Source organism: Pelodiscus sinensis, chromosome 10 (assembly GCF_049634645.1).
Source record: "Pelodiscus sinensis isolate JC-2024 chromosome 10, ASM4963464v1, whole genome shotgun sequence".
Lineage (NCBI taxonomy): Eukaryota > Metazoa > Chordata > Testudines > Trionychidae > Pelodiscus > Pelodiscus sinensis.
The window spans coordinates 55,676,833-55,698,257 of record NC_134720.1 but is presented as its reverse complement, the minus strand read 5'-3'; the positions used below and the strand labels follow the sequence as shown (position 1 = coordinate 55,698,257).

At 48.1% G+C, this 21,425-nt stretch overlaps 1 protein-coding gene across 11 annotated transcripts in view; it reads right to left on the bottom strand.

The window, feature by feature from the left end:
• The window catches only part of DLG1 (discs large MAGUK scaffold protein 1), a 360,129-nt gene that overhangs the window by 113,770 nt on the left and 224,934 nt on the right, over window positions 1–21,425 (bottom strand). For all 11 annotated transcript variants that reach the window (XM_075938333.1, XM_075938326.1, XM_075938327.1 and 8 more), the window contains one exon: window positions 14,091–14,193. In XM_075938333.1, the coding sequence (XP_075794448.1) occupies window positions 14,091–14,193 (103 nt within the window). The remainder of the gene's footprint in view (window positions 1–14,090; window positions 14,194–21,425) is intronic.

Genomic DNA, 21,425 nt, shown 5'->3' with positions numbered 1-21,425 from the left:
AGCTGGAGCTTTGTCGAGTACGTTCGCTAGGTCTTGGATTGCCTGGAATCTTTCTAGTGGTAGGTACACCCTCGCCACAAGGGAATCGAGGATTGCTCCTATGAACTTTATGCTTTGTGTTGGATTTAATGTTGATTTTTGCTCATTCACTATGAGGCCGAGGGAGTCAAATGTTCCTCTGACCACAGATACCATCTGCGGTATTGGTGCATCGCAGCTTAGATCAAACAATCGTCCAGATAAGGAAATGACAACTCTCAGATGGTGGAGATGTGCTACAATGACAGCCAGAGTTTTTGAAAAAACTATGGGAGCTGAAGCGAGACCGAGGAGTAAAACCTGATAGTGGAAATGTTCGTTGTTTATTACGAAGCACAGAAATTGTCTGTGTGCCGGATGTACAGTGATGTGAAAATAAGCATCCTGTAGGTCGAGGGCAGCAAACAAATCATTGTTGTCTAGAGATGGAATTATTTTAGTAAGAATCACCATCTGGAAACGCTGTTTCCGAAGGTAATGATTCAACCAGCTTAGATCGAAGATGGGTCTCCAATCCCCCCATTTTTTTTTGTGTTAGGAAGTAGCACGAACAGAACCCTCTTCCTTTGAGCTCATCCGGGACCCTCTCTATTGCCCCAATGGCAAGAATGTGATAGGCTTCCCATTGTAAAAGGTCCTTGTGAGATGGGTCCCTGAAAAGGGACGGGGTTGGTGGAGCAGTGGGAGGAAGAGAAGTAAAGGGGATGGTGAATCCTGTCCTTATGAACTCCAATACCTATTTGATGGATGATATTCCGGCCCGGTGGTGGTAATAGGGCCGTAGATGATGGTGAAATATGGAATTGGTGCTTTCAGTGTTTATAACAGCGATTGGTGTATGCGTGCCCTCGACAAAGAAGTCAAACTTGCTATTTGGAGTTCGGTGGGTTGGTTGCCCGAGATGGTTGGGGGCGCCATTGTAGCGGATGCTGCTTGGGGCGCACTTGATCAAAGAGGAAGTTGAACCATCGTTACTACACCACGTGAGTAACTTCCTCTTCTTCTTCGAGTGGTCCCCGTGGGTGCTCCACTCTAGGTGACTGAATAGCAGTGGCCGGAAAGCGCTCTGGGTCAATTAACTTTTGCAGGCGATAAGACTGTTGAAGCTACCGCATAGTCCACAGCCCAGTGTTGCACTATAGCAGTGGTCCCCAACGTTTTGGGGCTGCGGGGCGCCTGGGGGCGGGGCCGCTCACGCGCTGCACATACGGGGGCGGGGCCGCTCACAGGCCACGTGACTGGGGGCGGGGCCAAGCATGTGCCGCACGCCCGAGGTTGGCGCCGGCATGTGCCGTGATCCCGGGCAGGGGCTGCCCAGGTTCCACGCGGGGACGGGGCCGCGCCCCAGGGGACGGGGCCAGGGCCGGCGGGGGTCAGGGCCGGCACCTGCCGCATGCCCGGGGGCAGGGCCAGCCCAGATTGCCCCGCGGGCGCACGTAAAGGGCCCGGCGGGCGCCATGGCGCCCACGGGCACCAGGTTGGGGACCACGGCACTATAGTGTACTGTCTCATGAATTAAGCACTGGAAGTCCATGTGGCTGCCCTACAAATATGTGCTAGTGGAACCCCCCTGGCGAAGGCCATGGTGGTTGCAACCACTCTAGCGGAGTGCGCTCGTGGTTGAGAAGACGGGTCTGTCTCAAATTGAGTGGCACGTGGTTATGCACAGAATAATAAGCTTGGCGATGCGTTGACTGGAAAGCACGGTACCTTTGGACTGCTGTGCCGTTGATACCAAGAGCCTGTCTGTTCGCCTCCATTGACAGGTTCTGTCTATGTAAAAGGAAAGAGCCCGGTGTACATCGAGCGTATGGAGGAAGGCATCCTTATTTGACGCATGCAGCTTAGGGTAAAACGACGGAAGGACAATAGGCTCGCTGATGTGAAACGACAAGCAGACCTTGGGAACGAATGCTGGGTGTAGTCGCAATATCACAGAGTCTTTCGAGAAAGAAGTGAAAGAGGGGTTTGCCATTAGAGCCCCCAGCTCGCTGACTCTGCGTGCTGATGTAATTGCAAGTAAGAAAGCGGTCTTCATCGTTAACATCTGGAGGGGCACTGAAGCTAGAAGCTCAAAGGGAGGATACATAATGGTATCCAGCACTAAATCAAGGTTCCAGGACAGTGGAGGTAGTCTTCGAGGTAGACTTAGATTCATAAGGCCTTTGAGGAACCATTTAGTGGTCAGGTGAGAAAACACCAAGAAGCCCTTTATGGGGTAATGGAAAGCACTAATGGCTGCCAGATGTACCGTCAGGGACGACAGTGATTCGAATTCTGCAAATGAAGAATGTATTCGAGGATTTGGTGTAAAGGAGAAGACAAAGGTTGGACATTATTATGGAGGCACCAGAGAGAGTATCTGTGCCATTTAGCCAGGTAGGTATTGCATGTGAATGCCTTTCTGCTGTGTATCAGTACTGACTTGACCTGCTCTGAACCAAGGTTTTCATCTTGTCCAAGCCAGTCAGCAGCCATGCTGTTAGGTGTAATGCTTCTATCCTGGGGTGCATGAGAGAGCCTTGCTCTTGAGAAAGGAGATCTCGGCAAAGAGGTAGAGGCCAGGGTGGCCGTAGAGACATTCTGTGCAAAAACGGATACCATGCTTGCCTGGGCCAAGCTGGAGCTATTAAGATTACAGTTGCTGCTTCCGTTCTGATTTTCTCCAACATCCTAGGGATGAGGACTGTTGGGGGGAATGCGTACAGGAGTGACTTTCTCCAAGTAGTTAGCAATGCATCGCCGAGAGAGCCTTTGCCGATCCCTGCCCTGGAGCAAAAGAGGCGACACTTCTTGTTGCTGGTTGTTGCAAACAGATCCACTAGGGGTGTTCCCCATGTGCGGAAAATCGTTTGTAATACTTCCACTCTTACTTCCCACTCGTGGTCTATGGGAAAATGCCTGCTGAGAGAGTCGGCAGTTACATTGACTGCACCAGGTAAGTAGGATGCTGTTATGGTGATGTTATTCTGTATGCACCAATTCCAACACCGTACCGCTTCGGTGCATAGGGAGCGTGATCTTGCTCCTCCCTGCTTGTTTATATACTACATGGCCGCTACGTTGTCTGTCAACACCCTGACTGTCCTGCCTTTTAAGTGCAGGAGGAAATGCTTGCATGCCAGAAAGATCGCTCGCAGCTCTAGTTGGTTGATGTGAAGACATCTCTTGTTGTGAAACCATTGGACCTGTATGCGTTCTTCGCCCATGTGAGCCCCCCAGCTGATGAGCGAGGCATCTGACGTTATCTGAACAGATGGGTTTGCTCGATGGAACGGTACTCCCATCATGATGTTCGATGCGTTCGTCCACCAGTGCAGGGACATATGCACATGAGATGGAGGAGATAATAGTTTGTGAATGTCGTGCTTTGCGGGAGCATATACAGTTGCCAGCCAGTGCTGTAGGTTTCTCAAATGGAGTTGTGCATGAGGGACGACGAAAGTAGCGGCAGCTATGTGGCCCAGCAGACGAAGGCAGGTATGGACCGAGACTGCTGGGGTCTTCAGTGAGCCGACTAGGTCTTTGATTGCCCAGAATCTGTCTATGGGTAGATATGCTTTTGATGTATGGGAATCCAGAATTGCCCCTATGAACTTTATGTTTTGTGTTGGAGTCAGCGTCGACTTTTGTTCGTTCAATATCAGTCCGAGGGAGTTGAACGTTTGTCTGACAATGGTAACCATGTGCATCGTTTCTTGTTGTGATGCATACTTTATTAAACAGTCGTCCAGGTAAGGAAATATGACCACTCGAAGACGGCGAAGGTGAGTGGCAACGACAGCGAGGATCTTCGAAAATACTATTGGAGCCAAAGCTAGCCCGAACGGAAGGACTCTATACTGGAAATGCTCGTTGTTTATGACAAAGCGCAGGAATCGTCTGTGCGCAGGGTGTATGGCTATGTGGAAATAGGCACCTTGTAGGTCAAGGGCAGCAAACCAATCGTTATTGTCCAGAACTAGAATGATTGTGAAGACAGTTACCATTTTGAATATCTGTTTTCGAAGGTGATGATTTAACTGGCGTAGATCGAGAATGGGTCTCCAACCCCGTTTTCTTCAGTGTTAGGAAGTAATGCGAATAAAACCCTCTTCCTTTGAACCAATCTGGGACCTTTTCAATCACTCCGATGGATAAAAGGCGACAGGCTTCTTGTCGCAGGAGGTCCTTGTGAGAAGGGTCCCTGACAAGGGATGGGGTTGGTGAGGTGGTAGGGGGAAGAGATGTGAAAGGAATGGTGAATCCTTACCTTATCACCTCCAATACCCATTTGTCTGAAGTTATTGCGACCCATTGGTGGTAATAGGGTCGCAGCCAGTGATGAAATATGGGATTGGTGCCTGCAACAGCAACTGAAATATTCATCATGCCCTTGACAGGCTTGCTGCTTACGTGTCACTGTTCCGTGTTCCGTGTTGCTCACCCCTAGGTGGCTGAGGACATCTGCGCTGTGGCCTCTGCTTGGGGCGATTTTGGTCAAATGGACGGTTTTGTTGCCTACGAAATTGGTAATCATAACGTCTTTAATATGGAAAGTAGCATCTACACTGCAAAGGTGGAACACGTAGGGTGGCATGTGTGTCTTTCCCGGTGTCAAGTATCAGAGGGGTAGCCGTGTTAGTCTGAATCTGCAAAAGCGACGAGGAGTCCTGTGGCACCTTATAGACTAACTGAAGTGTAGGAGCATAAGCTTTCGTGGGCAAAGACCCACTTCGTCAGATGCATGCATCTGACGAAGTGGATCTTTGCCCACGAAAGCTTATGCTCCTACACTTCAGTTAGTCTATAAGGTGCCACAGGACTCCTCGTCGCTTTCCCGGTGTGGAGCACGTCTTTTCTGTGAACAGCTTAATCCTGTCGAATGGAAGAATCTTCAACTTTGGGTTGAAGTTCTTTGGGCACAGCCGCTGTGGTGAGTCATGAAGATCTTCTCATGGACACTGCTGTTGCCACTGCTCATGCTGCTGTGTCAGTGACATCTATAGTTATCTGCAGACCCGCCCTGGAACATGCATAACCTTCGTGTAATATTGCCCGCAGGAGCACCTTATAAGTTCCAGAAATTCTTTGTGCAATTTCCGTTAGCTTTGTGATATTATTGAAGCTATGGTTTAAAAGAACCGCCGCATAATTTGCAATACAGAGGAGCAGCGTGGTGGACGACTACACTTTTTGCCCAAATATGTCCAGTTTTTTTGCATCCTTGTCTGTCATCGTATTTTTTATCTGCGGGTTTTTCTCGGCTCGCTTTGATGTTGGGGTATAGGAGGCCAGTGTATGCCAGATTTCCGCAGCTGAGTCTAAAATCGCCTCATCTAGCGGATTGTTATCTAGGGTGCAAGTTCTTTAACAACTTATATTGCTTCGCTTTCACCTCCGCTAGCTGAACCTCCTGCGATTGTGCCACCCTCTTGAAGAGATCCTGAAATTCCCAGACATTATCCGGGGGTGAAGAATCTCCAGCAAAAACCACGTCATCAGGAGAAGACGATGTAATGTCCTCCGGGGAAACAGCATGTGGGTGATCGTCGGTGTCCAAGATCTGCCCCTTTTCCGATTCATAAAGAATTGGCACTGAGGGGGCGTCTGGAGGGGGTCTCGGGGATTGCATCCTCTGTTGGGTGGGAGCAGGTGGTGAGTGCTGTGAGTAATAAGATGAACGGCAGCAACACGAGTGGGAATGAGATAGCAATCTGCCATTCACCTCAGAAGCGTGGTAACTCCCATGATAACGATAGGCATATTCAGGAGACGATCTCCTGGAGGAATATCTGCTCCCATGTCTACTATGATAGGATTTGGGAGGAGAATAACTCGGAGAACGAGATCTGCGTGTAGAGGCTCGTCTGTACCTATAGGAATGGCGAGACCTCAACCGTCACCACGGGGACTGTGGAGCATGTCCGTATGTAGACGAATAAACCCTTCTCTCTGAGGAGCGGTGTGGAGATGGGGAAGGTTCCGCAGAGAACACTGGCGAAGGAGATATTGAGTGGATCCTAGGGATCGACTTACAAGCTGCTTTTGTGGGAACTGATGCTGCAGAATGAGTGAGAGCAGATGGGAGATCTCCTGCTGTGCTGCTATGGTCCTCTTCCCCCGAGAAGAAATGTGAAGCCGGGGAAGGTGGAGAGACTCTTTGCTGCCCTGGTGCTGGTGCAGGAATGGGGTGGGAGTGAGCTCACGGTGCTGAGCACGACTGCTTGCTCGGCACCAGGTGTGATGTGGAACGGTTGCCTGCCAATGGTGCCGACAGCAACGTCAGTACCGCATCAGTGTCCCAAAGAGAGCTGTCCTGCTAATGCTGCTGCCTTTTGTCTGGCACGGTTACTGAGGGCTCTGATGGTGCCGCTTGCGGTGCCAGAAAACTGGTCCCCCTCGGTACCATCTCCAGTGCCGATTCAGCCGCCTCCTGCAGTTCTGGGCGCGGCGCAGTCTCCAGCGGCTGCGGTGGTGGCAATCGTGGTGCCAAGCTCCTATGCGCTGAAGGCGTCACACTCTGCCTGTGCCCCATATGGGGAGGAGAGAATGGTGGCTGCTCTGATGCCGTACGCATTGGTGGCTCAGCTGTTCCTGGCACAGCGCGTGAAACTGACTTGGCTGTCTGCCGGCCAATCCCCGATGTACCCAGTTTGTCTCCTTGGCTTACGCAAGACAGGGGAACCGTGGGTAGGGAGCAGGCGGGGAGGCTCTTTTCTTCTTCACCACCAATGCCCCGGGGGATAATGCCTTCCTCTTTAGAGGCTCAACTGACTCCTGCTGAGAGGCTTGTAGTGGCTGAAGAGCCCTATCACACAAAAGAAGTTTGAGTCGCATGTCCCTATCCCTGCATGCTCTAGGAGTCAACTTGGAGCAATGAATACACTTTTGCGGGACATGCGACTCCCCGAGGCAACGAATGCAAGTGGCGTGACCATCGGATGCCGGCATTGCCTCCTTACACTGAGAATACTGCTTTAATCCCGGTAAACCAGGCATGCTGACTGAAACTGATACACAGCACTAACTACTGACGAAATAACCTAAGGAGAACGATCTTTTTTGTTTGTTTATTTAACAGAAACACTATCTACCTAATAACAAGAAACTAATTAACTCAGAGAGATTTAACTATTTACAATGTTTCTTCACAGAATGGCTAGGACGCTGAGGAGAGATCGCAGAGCTCCGCCAGCAACCGAGGACGGTTGAGAGGAACTGGCGGGGGGGCCGGACCGCGCAAGTTAGAAAGGGCGCGAACGCCGCGTGCTGCTGCACGCATGTGCAGTCTGGCCGAACACGGCTGTGAAATCTTCCAACCAGCGGCGCTGGGATGGATCCGACACCTAGAGTGGAGCACCCACGGAGACCACTCGAAGAAGAATAGATGGTTCTGTTGTCTACGGAATTGATAGTCATACCATCTTTGATATGGGAAAGATCATCTACGCGGGAATGAAGAAACATACATCCCAAGTGTGCGTAAGGTGGTCCGTGAGTCTTTGCCTGTGTGGAGGACCTCGTCAGTTTTTTTCTGCGAATAATTTAAGCTTGTCGAAGGGAAGATCCTCCACATTAGCTTGCAAATCCCTGGGTGCACCCACTGACGCTAACCATGAAGCCCTTCTCACAGATACTGCAGTTGCTACATATTGTGCTGCCATGTCAGCCACGTCCATAGCAATCTGAAGGGCTGCCCTTGAACATGTGTGACCTTCTTGTTCTATCGCCCGTAATAGTACCTTATCGGACTCTGATATCCTCTGTGCCATATCTGTTAGTTTAGCGATGGTGTCAAAACTATGATTTGACAGCAGGGTGGCATAGTTCGCGATACGGAGGAGAAGCATGGAGGATGAATACACCTTCCGACCAAACATGTCAAGTTTCTTTGCATCCTTATCCGCTCCCATGCTTTTTACCTGCGGATTTTTGGTTCTTTGTAGGGCCATGTCCACCACCAGTGAATTCGGTTGGAGGTGGATGAAGAGGAATTCTAAGCCCTTTGATGGTATGAAGTATCTTTTCTCTGCTCACTTTGAGGTTGGTGTGGTCGATGCCGCAGTATGCCAGATTTCTGTAGCTGATTCCAAAATCGCCTCATCAATTGGGAGAGCAACTTTGGATTGCTGTCTTGGGTACAGATTCTTTAACAGCTTGTAGTGCTTAGTTTGTACCTCTGCCAGTTGTACGTCCTGTGATCCCGACACCCTTTTTAAAAGATCCTGAAATTCTCGCACATCATCTGGAGGTGTAGCATCCCCCACAAAGATGGCTTCATCAGGGGAGGATGAGGAGAGATCAGCCGGGGGAGCGTTGTGTGGCTGATCATCAGTGTCCAAAATCTGCCCTTCTTCTGGCTCAGATTATTGTGCTGGAAGTGAAGGGGCGCTCTGAGGAGGCCTTGGTGATAGGGCCTTCTGTTGGGTATGAACTGGTAGTGAATGCTGTCTGCTGGAGGATAAGTGACAGCAACATGACTGGGAGTGAGAGTGTGATCTGCCATGCCTATAGGAAGTATGATAACTTCCATAATAGCAATCGGAATATTCCGGGGACGATCTCCTGGAAAATTATCCCATGCCTGCTTTGATAGAATCTAGAGGGAGAACGGCTTGGAGAATGAGATCTGTGGGGTGAGACCCACTGTGAAGAATGCCTGTACACATAAGTGTAACGAGATCTCAACTACCTCAGTATCGAGAGTTGGCCTGGACTTGAGGTCTCCTGTCTGGCGAGTGGTGCGGCGGGGGTGATGGGGACGGTGCTGGTGAGAACACCAGTGATGGAGAAAGTGAAAGGATTCTTGGTACTGACTTTCTGGCCGATGCTTATCTTTTTCTTTGAGGATGTAAGGAGAAGAAGCTCACTCAGAGCGTGAACGGTTAGGAGGAACTGGTGGGTGCCAGACCACACACGCTCAGAGACGGCGTGAACAGCATGAGATGCCTGCCGCGCATGTGTGGTCTGGCTGGATTACTACTGACGAATCTCTGATCTGTGGTGCCGGGATGAGCCTGACACCTACAGTGGAGCACCCATGGGGACACTACTCGAAGAAGGAGCCCTCTACAAAGTGCTTTTTGTGCAAAAACCTCTTCCACAAAAGGGATCCGAGGAGGAAATACAAATGAGAGTGCAACATATGCAAAGGAGCGCTCCATTTGCATTTCCTCTTGTGGCAGAGGATTGTAGAATAGATGTAGCCATGGAAATGAATAGTCTGAAAGAAGAGCTTAATTAATCTCCCTAGCCATACTCATCTCCCGTCTTGGAGTAGGTAGAGAGGCCTCAGACCCTCTCAGAGAAGCAGGGACACATCTGTTCCTGCCTCATTCACACAGGCAGGAACAGGGAGAGTGGAAAGAGACTCCAACCCTGTCTCTCACATGCAGGCCTTCCCCTACCGAGGCCATTCTTACCTCCTTTCTCTTCTCCCCTTTCTTCTTTGTGTTTGATGGTCTTCCTGTGACCCCCAATCCTTACCCTGAGATATGGAGCTGTGGAGACATTTCCTGTCACCACACATTCTGGTCCAGACAAGAAGAGTGGAAGATGGAGCTTCAAATGAGAGGGGAAAATGTATGTCTGACAGCGGACTTAAACCTACATCTCCCCCCACTCTCTCTACCATCCATACCCATGTCCCTGGCTCCTTATCCCTCCCCTTCTACAACACTGCCACAGTCCTCCAGCTACTGAATCCTGTTCCTCTACCACCTATCCCTTTCCTGAAGCAACAAGTTTCTTTCCTTCTAGTCAATTTTTCCCCTACCCACATATCGTCTCACCACAGAATCTCTTCCCTCACTTATTCCCTAGCTGGCAACAAAATAATTATAAGTTATACAAATCAGGAAATGCAATGAACAGCACACGCCCAAAGGTACGTGTATGAGGCACCCACCCATAGGACGAAATGACTCAATGACTTGCTTTCCTTTCATCACACCCAACTGCATTGGTCAGGAAATGGTGAAGACACGATTCTACTCTCTCCTAGATTTTTTTCAGCTTCATGCTGTTTAAATAACACCAGTTTCTTCAACAAAACTTCTAAAGGACAACCAGTCCACATGTGGATTTTACAACACTTGAAACATCGCTCAAACCACAAATTTTGGCCTCAGGTTAAAACCTGCAGCTGGGTTGGGAATCAGGAGGGCACACCACAAAAAATTCCCCATCCCCAGGTCATTGATGCCAACACACACACTCCTATTTCTCCCACTTACTAGGGATGTAAAAAACTGTTTAATTAGTTAAACCAATTTAACATTACAGTTAGTGAATTAACCCAATAAATGGAAGATAGGCAGGGGGGCTGCAGCCCGCCCGCCATGGCCAGGCTGGAGCGGCCCCCCTGCCATGGAAAGAGGGGTGCTCTGTCTGGGCTGCTCCAGTCTCTGCTGCTTAACCTTAACCCAGCTACGGTACAGGAGATCATATATTCTTGGGGGTTTCCTGTACCAGCATGCAGGGGGTAGGGTGTGGTGGGGGCCGGGAGCCATGGGAAACTCACAACAGCTGCTGGGAGCTATGGTAAGTTCCCTGGCTCCGAGCAGCTGTGGGGAGTTTGCCACAGCTTCCATCCCCCTGCGTGAATTCAGGAGCTACTAGGATCTCACTGGGGGCGGAGTGGGAAGGGGGGAGCAAAAGCTCCCAGATTCGTGAATTTTGCCATTCACGGTGATGCCAAGAACGCATCCCAACATGAATGTCAATGGTTTCCTGTAATCAGGGTAGTCTCTCTCTCTCCTCTCCCAACCAGGAGAAGTGACACCCCAAATTCCCCTCCCCTCGTATCCCCACCAGCCATTCATTTCCTTTCTCCCTCCCTACTCTGACTGGCTCCTCTGTCCCCAACATAGAGCTGCTGTAACTGAAGGAGAGGTGTCTCTCCTGTAGCCAGGCAGCTCTGTGCTGGGCTTATGAAGCAGTTGCACTGCCACACAGCTTAGCAGGGACCTTGGTTGAAAAGGGATACTGGCAATGTCCAGTCAGCACAGTAATCAGCCTCCACTCCTAGGGGCGGGAAGAGCAGAGGCAGCTACTGTTGGAGTCTAGAGGTGTGGCTCTGCTTTGGAGCTGCAGCTTTTCCTGACCCTCAGCCTGACAAAGAGAACTAGCTCCCAGACATGGCTACAAAGTAGATACTGACACAGTGTGTGTGTGTGTGTGTGCGCGCGCGTGTGGTCTACGGGAAAGCGTCTGCTTAGGGAGTCGGCAATGACATTGGCTATGCCAGGTAAGTAGGATGCTGCTATGGTGATATTGTTCTTTATGCACCAGTTCCAGCACCATACCGCTTCTGTACATAGGGAACGTAACCTTGCTCTGCCTTGTCTGTTTAGATAATACATCGCCGCCACGTTGTCCGTGAGCACTCTGACGGTCTTGCCTCTCAGGTGAGAGAGGAAATGCTTGCATGCCAGGAATATGGCACGCAACTCCAGTCTGTTGATATGTAGACGCCTCCCGGCAGGAGACCAACAACCCTGTATGCTTTCGTCACCCATGTGCGCACCCCATCCAATGAGGGAGGCGTCCGATGTCAGCTGTACTGATGGAATCAGTCTGTGGAAAGGCATTTCTGTCAAAATGTTTGATGCCTTGGTCCACCAGCGCAGAGACATGTGAACGTGGAGCGGAGGAGAAACTTGCTTGTGAATGTCGTGTCTTCCCGGAACATACACAGTTGACAGCCAGTGTTGCAGGTTTCTGAGGTGGAGGCGTGCGTGGGGAACGACAAACATGGCTGCAGCCATGTGGCCCAGGAGACGCAGACAGGTATGAACTGAGACTACTGGGCCGTTGCTGAGTAGACTGACCTAGTCCTTTATTGCCTGGAATCTGTTCTTTGGTAGATAGGCTCTTGCCATCCTTGAGTCGAGAACTGCCCCTATGAACTGTACGCTTTGCATTGGAGTGAAGGTCGATTTCGACTTGTTTACAATCAATCCAAGAGAGTCAAACGCTCGTCTGACCGTTGTGACCATGAGGGACGTTTGTTCCTGAGACGTACCTTTTATCAAACAGTCGTCCAGATAAGGGAAAATGATGACTCGCAGTTGCCGGAGGTGTGCAGCAATGACAGCAAGGGTCTTTGAAAATACCCATGGAGCAGAAGCCAGTCCGAATGGGAGGACACAATATTGGAAATGCTCGTCCTTTATGACAAAATGTAGGAATCGTCTGTGCGCAGGATGTATTGCTATATGAAAATAAGCGTCCTGTAGGTCGAGGGCCGTGAACCAATCGTTGTTGTCCAGAGCTGGGATGATCATAGTGAGCGTCACCATTCTGAATCGCTGTTTTCGAAGGTAGCGATTCAAATGATAATCACACTCAGGGGATGATCTCCTTGATGAGTATCTGCTCCCATGCCTGCTCCGATATGATCTGGGAGGAGAGTACATTGGAGAGCGAGATCTATGTGGAGATACACGACCATATCTATATGAATGACTGGAGCAGGAGTGCCTACGAGAATTGCCATATGCAGAGGTATAAGCCCCCCTGTCTGAATGGAAAGCAGCTGGGGAAGGTTCAGGCGAGAAACATGGTGAAGGCAACATGAAATGATTTCTAGGAGCTGATTTCCTTGCTGCCTTAGTAGGAACAGCTACCCGGGGCTCCGGTGCAGCTGTCAGGTCTCCTGCTGAGTTGCTATGGTTTCCCTCAGCACACGCCCGCTGAGTGTGTAGTGGAGGCAGAGAGGCTGTCTGTGATCTTGGTGCAGATGACTGGGAGGATTGAGCAGCTCTTGGCACCGAGCGAATGACCTCACGTGGCACCCGGGGTGCTCTGGGGGAATTGCCCTCTGGTGGTGCCGGCTGCCCTGCCTGCCCTGCCAGCACCGTTTCTGCGGCGCGGTGAGCCATGGTCTCCCGGTGCCGCTGCTCGCTCCTGTGGAGGGGTAGGGGGTGCACTCAGAGGTGCAGACTCCGGTGCCGCTCCTGACTCGTCCCGCTGCTGTGGGGATGGTTCCGTCTCAGGAGGCATCGTTGGTGGCATTAGTGTTTCGGCTAGCTTATCCCCTCCGAAGGAGTTCTGGCTCGCGTATGTTCCCTATAAGCAGGGGAAGCTGGTGAAGGAGCCGAAGCCATTCTTAGCTGATCCTGCCACTGACCGGGAAACTGATTTGAACACAGGTCGACTGCCTACTGCCGCTGTGCCCGGCTTGTCCTGACTCACCCGCGGCAGGGGGGGAGCGGGTGGGAGAAGCCTTTTTCTTTTTGTTTTAGGCACTCTCGGTGATACTACTCTTCTCTCTGGAGCAGGTAATTGCTCCTGGGGTGAAGACTGCATAGGCTAAAGAGCCTTATCGCACAGAAGTAACTTGAGATGGAGATCTCTGTCTCTACGCGCTTGAGGGGTTAATTTTCAAGCAATGAGCGCATTTTTGGAGTACATGAATTTCCTCCAAACAACGGGCACAGACTGCATGCCTGTCTGAGGCTGGCATAGCCTCTTTGCACTGGGAACACCGTTTTTTTAAAAACTAACTAATCAACAGGAAAAAACTAACTGGAGATTAACTTTTTTACAACTTTGACAGTATTGCTCTGCGTTTGAGGAGAGATCGCAAAGCTCCACCAGCAACTGAGGACGGTCGAGAAGAACTGGTGAGGGGGCCGGTCTGCACTCGTGATCAAAGGCACGGAAGCCGCACGCTGCAGGGGGCATGCACAGACCGGCCGAAGATGGCTCTGAAATCTTCCGACCAGCGGCACCGGGATGGACCTGAAACCTAGAGTGGCGCACCCACGGGGCCACTCGAAGAAAAATTTTGAAATGAATTACCAAAATAATTGAAATTGATATGATTATATTGTGTTATTTTGACAAATAACATATGCAGAATTTTAAAATACTATGCACATAATTTTTAACATTTTGATGCAGAATTCCTTCAGCAGTAATATATTAATTATAAGTACATTATTTTCTCTCCTTCCCCCAAAGCAGGTACAAGTTTTCTTGTAGAATCTTGACATCCATAGAAAGTTAATTTTTAAAACTGTCATACTATACAGGTGTAATATGAATAAGAACAATTCTCTTGCCTTCAGGACGGTATTGTGCAACAATAGTTACTGCTTGGCCTGCATTCTTCAAGGCTGCTGCTGCTTGTTCATGAGTCGCAGCTTTAAGGTCTATACCATTTACCTACAAACAAAATGTAAAAGTCTCTTATCAGAGTAAACAATCATGTTACTATACATTTATGACAAAACATAGTTTTAATATAAATGTAGATAAAAATTCATATGAAGTAACCTATTTTTTCACAGAAACAATTATTTGACTTATTCCAATTTTGTTTTTTTTACAAATCAGATATTAAATATTACTGAATAAGATATTGAAATCCAAGGTATATGTGCCCATTTTTCATACGTAACCATCCATTAAGTAATGTATAAATAATCACAAAATTTAAATGCATTTTTCAGACCTAAAAAAAATTATGAAAATGTACAGTATTTTTTCACTTTCTCTCCAGAATTACTTAAAAAAAAAGCCACGTCACCCAATTTTAATTACTGTAGTCCAAACACAGTATCAGCCTCCCCCAAACCATCCAAAGTATTCTCTAATACTCTGTACTGAAACAGAGCAATTATTAAATATACCATCATATTGTGCGGCAACAGCAAAGGTGGGGAAGAGGAGGTTACTAACTACAGCAGTAACTGATGTTCTTTGAGATGAGTGCGCCACTGCCAAGCCACTGATCAGAGATTTTAAAGCAGTGTCCCTGGCGCTATGCATGCACATGTCTGCGGCTGCACACTCCCAGATGGCAGGCATCATGCATGTTCGAGCCCCTCCCATCCCCCAGTTCCTTCTCTACACCGGAATGATGCCAGTGAGGCCAGAATTCTGAAATAGAGAGGAGGAAAGGGAGGGTAGTGAAGCACCCATGGGGACACTCATCTCGAAGAATATAAGTTACTGCTAAGGTAAGCCATCTCCTTTTCTTTGAGAGAGATATCCCCATGGGTGCGCCACATTAGGTCACTACAAAGCTATTCCGGATTAAGGAGGTAAGGACTTCGAATGTGGCAGAAATGCGGAGGAACGGACTGCCTTAACAGATTTCAGGTTCGAGAGAGGTCCCTGCGTAAGCACATAGTGCTTTATAAATGTGTGGTCTAACAACCACGTAGCAACTGCACATGTCTCTTATGGGTACTTTGCGGAGGAATGCTATTGAGGTAGACATGGCGCTGGTGGAATGTGGCCTTAGGTTGTCTGGAGGGACCACTTCCAATTGGGAGTAACAGAGCTTAATAAAGTCAGAAATCCAGTGGGAGTCTTTGTGATGAGAGGGCCTGGCCCTTATTGTGGTTAACTATTGACATGAAGAGTCTCGGAGATGTTCAAATTGGTCTAGTTTGTTACAGGTAGAAATAGAGTACTCTGCACAGGTCAAGGGTGTGCATTTACATCTCAAATGAGTTGGCATGTGGTTTAGGAAAAATGGTAGGAAGGTTTGTCGTCTGATTGAGATGGAAGGGAAGGTTACTCACCCTGTGCCGTAACTGGAGTTCTTCCAGTTGTTTGTCCCCAGGGGTGCTCCACCTTTATGTGCACCAGTGCTGCTGCGCCCACCAGTCGGATATTCTTGGTAGCAGTGCCCCCTGGCTGGCTCTGGAGCAAGGTGCCTGGAGTGTGTAATGCGCATGTGCAGCCAGCTGGCTCCTCAGTTCTTCTCTGATACAGACCCCAAACAGAATCTGAAGCAGAGGGGAGGAGGGTGGGTGGTGGAGCACGTGCCCCATGGGCACTCCACCTTTAGGTGACTACAGAACAGTATCAGTGCTTGGAGGTGGGAACTTCGGAAGGCTTGTTTCTCCTACTGAAAGTACTGTATGGCTGAATCAAGTGTGAGTGTCTGCATATGACTGGATGGCATAGTGATGAGTAAAAGTGTGAGCAGAAGCCCATGTGACTGCTCTGCAGATCTCATCTGTGGGGATACTGCAGAGGAATGCTGTGGGGGTGGCCACTGCCCTCTTAGAATGGGCACACACAAACAAGGGAGGCTGTTTGTTGAATATGGCATAAGCCATCCTTATACAGTCTGAAATTCACTTGGAGAGTCTCTGGTTAGAGATCGGATGTCCCTAAGATCTTTATGTGGAGGAGATGGACAAGTAAGGTGTTTTGCGGAACGGGCGTGTTCATTGAAGATAGAAGGCCACTGCCCTACAGATATCAAGGGTATGGAGAGCCCGTTCCCTGTCATTGCTATGAGGCTTGAGGAAGAAGATAGTTAAGTAAATCGGTTCCTTACAGTGGAACGAGGTAAGTACTTTGGGAAGGAATTTAGGATGGGTCTGTAGGACCGCCTTGTCTTTGTGGAAGACCATATAAGGTGGGTCGGTCATAAGTGCTCCCAGCTCTCCCACTCTTCATGCTGAGGTAATAGCCACGAGGAAGGCCACTTTCATGGATAGATAGAGAAGGGAACATGTAGCTAGTGGTTCAAATGATTTGCCCATTAATGCCCTTAGCACGAGATTAAGGTCCCATGCAGGTACTGGTTCTTAAGTTGGTAGGAATGTATTGTGTAGGCCCTGAAAAAAACTCTTGATTGATGGATGAGTGAAAATGGAATGGTCCTGAATAGGCGGGTGGAATGCAGATATGGCTGCGAGATGGACCCTGATAGAGCTGAGGGATAGACCGGATTTGTGAAGGTATAGTAGATAGGTGAGTATGAGTGGGATTTCCGTCTGCGTAGGAGTGAAGCATCGAGACGAGCACCAGCTAGTGAACTGTTGCCATTTCTGGGTGTAGGTTTTCCTTGTTGAGTGTAGGTCTGCAGCTGTTCTAATTTTGCCCCTGTATAGTTTGAACTTCTGGAGGACACCGGATCTCTGTTGTGGTTAATCAGCAAGGAGCCATGCATGCTGATGAAGATACTCGATGGCAGGGTGCCAAATCTTCCTGTTCTCTTGCATGAGCAGTGACAGAACAGGAGGGAAGTGGTGAGGGGGATGCCTGGCCATGTGTAGAAGAGCTGGATACCAAGTCTGTCTGGGCCACCATGGTGCTAGCAGTATTACTTTGGCTCTGTCCTGTTTTATTTTGAGTATCACTCTCTGGATGAGAGGGATTGGTGGAAACGCGTATGCTAGAGGCGCGACCCATCTGATGCTGAAAGCATCCCCCAGAGATCCCGGGCCCAATCTTGCTCTGGAGCAATATTGAGTGCACTTTGAGTTTCTGAGTGTGGCAAAAAAGGTCTAGCATAGGAAACCCCCATCTGCGGAACAGATGATTGATGGCCGACCTGTTGATCTTCTGCTGGTGATTGAGAGAGAAGTTTCTGCTGAGGTCATCTGCTAACACATTGTCCCTGCCTGGGATATATGTGGCTATAATGTGGATATGACGAGGGATGCACCATTTCCATAACTGAATTGCCTCCCCACAGAGGTGCTAAGAATGGACACCCCTGCTTATGGATGGATTTCAGGAAGGCAGATTTTATTAAATTCAGAGAGCTGGTAGGTAAGGTTCCATGGGAAGTAAGATTAAGAGGAAAAACAACTGAAGAGAGTTGGCAGTTTTTCAAAGGAACTTTATTAAGGGCCCGAAGGCAAACTATTCCACTACGCAGGAAAGATAGAAAATATGGCAAAAGACCACTTTGGCAGGAGATCTTGCATGATCTCAAAATCAAAAAGGAGTCCATATAAAAAGTGGAAACTAGGGCAAATTACAAAGGATGACTATAAGCAAACAATACAGGAATGCAGGGGCAAGATTAGAAAGGCAAAGGCACAAAACGAGCTCCAACTATCTAGAGTCATAAAGGGTAACAAGAAGACATTCTATAAATATATTAGAAGCAAGACGAAGACAAGAACAGGTTAGGTCCATTGTCCAGTAATAGGGAACTTGTACATGGCAGAGGTGCTTAATGATTTCTTTGTTTCGGTCTTCACCAAGAACTCTGATGATGAAGAAATGCCTAACATAGCGAATGCTAGTGGGAATAGGGTAGGTTTAGAAGATAAAATAAAAAAAAAAGAACAAGTTAAAAATTACTTAGACAATGTAGATGTCTGAAAGGCATCCTAGAACACTCAAGAAGCTGATAGAGGAGGTATCTGAGTCTTTACCTATCATCTTTGAAAAATCATGGAAGACGGGAGAGATTCCAGAAGACTGGAAAAGGGAAAATATAGTGCCCATCTATAGAAAGGGAAATTACAACAACCCAGGAAACTACAGACCAGTCAGTTTAACTTCTGAGCCAGGAAAGATAATGGAGCAAGTAATTAAGGAATTGATCTGCAAATATCTGGAAGAAAATAAGGTGATAGGTAAAAGCCAGCATGGATTTGGAAAGAACAAATCATCTCCAAACAATCTGATAGCTTTCTTTGATAGGCTAACAAGTCTTGCGGATAAGGGAGAAGCGGTAGACTTGATATATCTAGACTTCATTAAGGCATTTGATACCATCTCACATGATCTTCTTATCAGTAAAATAGAGGAATACAACTTAGATGGGGCTACTATAAGGTGGGCGCATAACTGGTTGGATAAGGGTTCTCAGGGAGTAGTTATTAATGGTTCACAATCCTGCTGGAAGGGCATAACGTGGGCTTCTGCAGGGGTCTATTTTGGGACAGTTCTGTTCAATATTGTCATCAACAATTTAGATATTAGCATAGACAGTATGCTTATTAATTTTGCATATAATACTCAGCTGGGAGGGGTTGCAACTGCTTTGGAGGATAGGGTCATAATGCAAAATGTTCTGGACAAACTGGAGAAATGGTCTGAGGTAAACAGGATGAAATTTAATAAGGACAAATGTAAAGTACTCCACTTAAGAAGGAATAATCAGTTTCACACATACAGAATGGGAAGTGACTGTCTACGAAGGAGTCTTGCAGAAAGGGATCTAGGGGTCATAGTGTACCACAAGGTAAATGAGTCAATAGTGTAATGCAGTTGCAAAAAAGGCAAACATGATTGTGGGATGCATTAACAGGAGTCAAGTATCAGAGAGGTAGCCGTGTTAGTCTGAATCTGCAAAAGCGGCGAGGAGTCCTGTGGCACCTTATCGACTAACTGAAGTGTTGGAGCATAAGCTTTCATGTGCAAAGACCCACTTCGTCAGATGCATGTGACAAAGTGGGTCTTTGCCCACGAAAGCTTATGCTCCAACACTTCAGTTAGTCTATAAGGTGCCACAAGACTCCTTGCCACATTAACAGGAGTGTTGTGAGCAAGACATGAGAAGTCATTCTTCCGCTCTACTCTGTGTTGAGTAGGCCTCAACTAGTCCAGTTCTGGGTACCACATTTCAAGAAAGATGTGGAGAACTTGGAGAAGATCCAGAGAAGAGCAATGAGAATGATAGCTCATGTTCGCTAAACCTTCTATGAGGGATGACTGAAAAAATTGGGTTTGTTTAGTTTAGAAAAGAGAAGACTGAGAGGGGACATGATAGCGGTTTTCAGGTATCTAAAAGGGTGTCAACAAGTAAGAGGGAAGGAAATTGTTCTCCTTGGCCTCTGATGGGCTTAAACTGCAGCAAGGGGGGTTTAGGATGAACATTAGGGAAAAACTTCCTACCTGCCAGGGTGGTTAAACACTGAAATAAATTGCCTAGGGAAGCCGCAGAATCTCCATCTCTGGAGATATTTAAGAGCAAGTTGGACAGACATCTATTAAGGATGGTCTAGACGGTGCTTGGTCCTGCCATGAGGGCAAGGGACTGGACTCGATGACCCTTCAAGGTCCCTTCCAGTTCTAGTCTTCTATGATTCTTATAATATGAAGGTGATGTGTCACAAATGGCATCCATATCGGTTCACATAACTCATTCTGCTCGGGGTGGGAAAAAATAAAGGGAACACTGTCCTGAACTCCAGAGGTATGCGAAAGTCCTGAGCCTCCATTTCTCTCCCTCCCCTCCAGTCCAGGGAAGTATAGCCCCGACTGATTTTTTCATGTGGGTCACTGTCCCATGACAGAAAAAGGTTCCCCATTGCTGAGCTCAGGGGGATCCTAAGAGGAGGAAATGTACTGCTTTTTAGTGAGCCATTTTATTGGGCATATAGAGCATTTTGACTGACTTGGAGGTAGCTGTAGCCAGCTTTCTTCTGGCAGATGGAACATTATCAATGATTGAGTGGTAGGCTGTTTTACTAACATTTGTTAAGATCCATTTTGGGGAGCTGGTGCCTGAGATCTCCTCAAAGACTAGGTTCACACTGGCTTTGTCATGCTTTCTGGGACGTCTCCTAAATCTCATGTTCATAACACGGCCATTTTTGGAGCACTACTGCTAGGCCTCTCCACCTTCAGAAATATCCGATTCTCCAGCAAGCAAGCATGGCTTGGTTATAGAGACCTGTGCTGAAGTTTGTCAAAAGTTTCAGTCTCTCTCTTCTTTCATATTTATATGACCCACAATGCTGGAGCCTTGCAATCTTTAATGGCTCATCCCGACATCTCCATAAGGCAGGGGAGAACCATTATTCCCAGGTTACAGATAGGGAATGAGGGCACTAAAGGTATGCCTCTTACACTCAACCTCAGTCTGGGGGACCCAGGCTTGTGGACTTGGTGTTTCCATTTCCATGCTTGAGCATTCCCATTGTGTCATAAATCTGGGTTTACAATTATTGGATCCTGATCTCACAGCTATGATCATGTGTCCATACTGTAGCATACATCTTGTGCTGGACCTGCCTCTATACTGCAAAACAACAGGGCTTTTACCTGAGTAAAAACAAGAATTGGGCTCTGATCCATCCCACCCAGAAAGGTCCTTGAACCAAAGTTAGGAATGCTTACTGACCCACAGACCTCTACACAGGGATAAAATGCTCATTGCACATCCATGACTGGCCCAGGAGCTTGGGGAGCTTCCACCCTCACAGAACTACAGAGCTCAGGCTATAGTCCCAATGTCTACACAGTGATTTTTCACGCCTGCAAACGCAAGTTGGCTGACTGAGCCAGCTGCAGATTTTCTATACCCATGTAGACATAGCCTAAGTGACTTGCTAACGGTCACTCAGGAAGTCTGCGGCAGAGCACAGAACAATTCATGACTCCAAAGTTCTAAACTACTGCCCTAACGGCTGCACAATCCTCCTTCTCTGCTTACCCACAGAGCAGGCCCACTTGTATGACCTATACACTCACCAATTTTAGTTTTATTAATAAAAATTGACTTCCTCCTAATTTTAAACATAGTATTCTCCAGCCCAAGTAAGATGATATTAGTGTAGGGTTAAATTCTCTGAGACGCCATGTTGGGCATGGGTGCCATGTTGTGAGTACAAACAACAACTAAGATTCAATTTTGGCTGCCCTTCTTCTCCCTCCTTTTCCCGCCCTTTTCTGTGTTTTGGTGG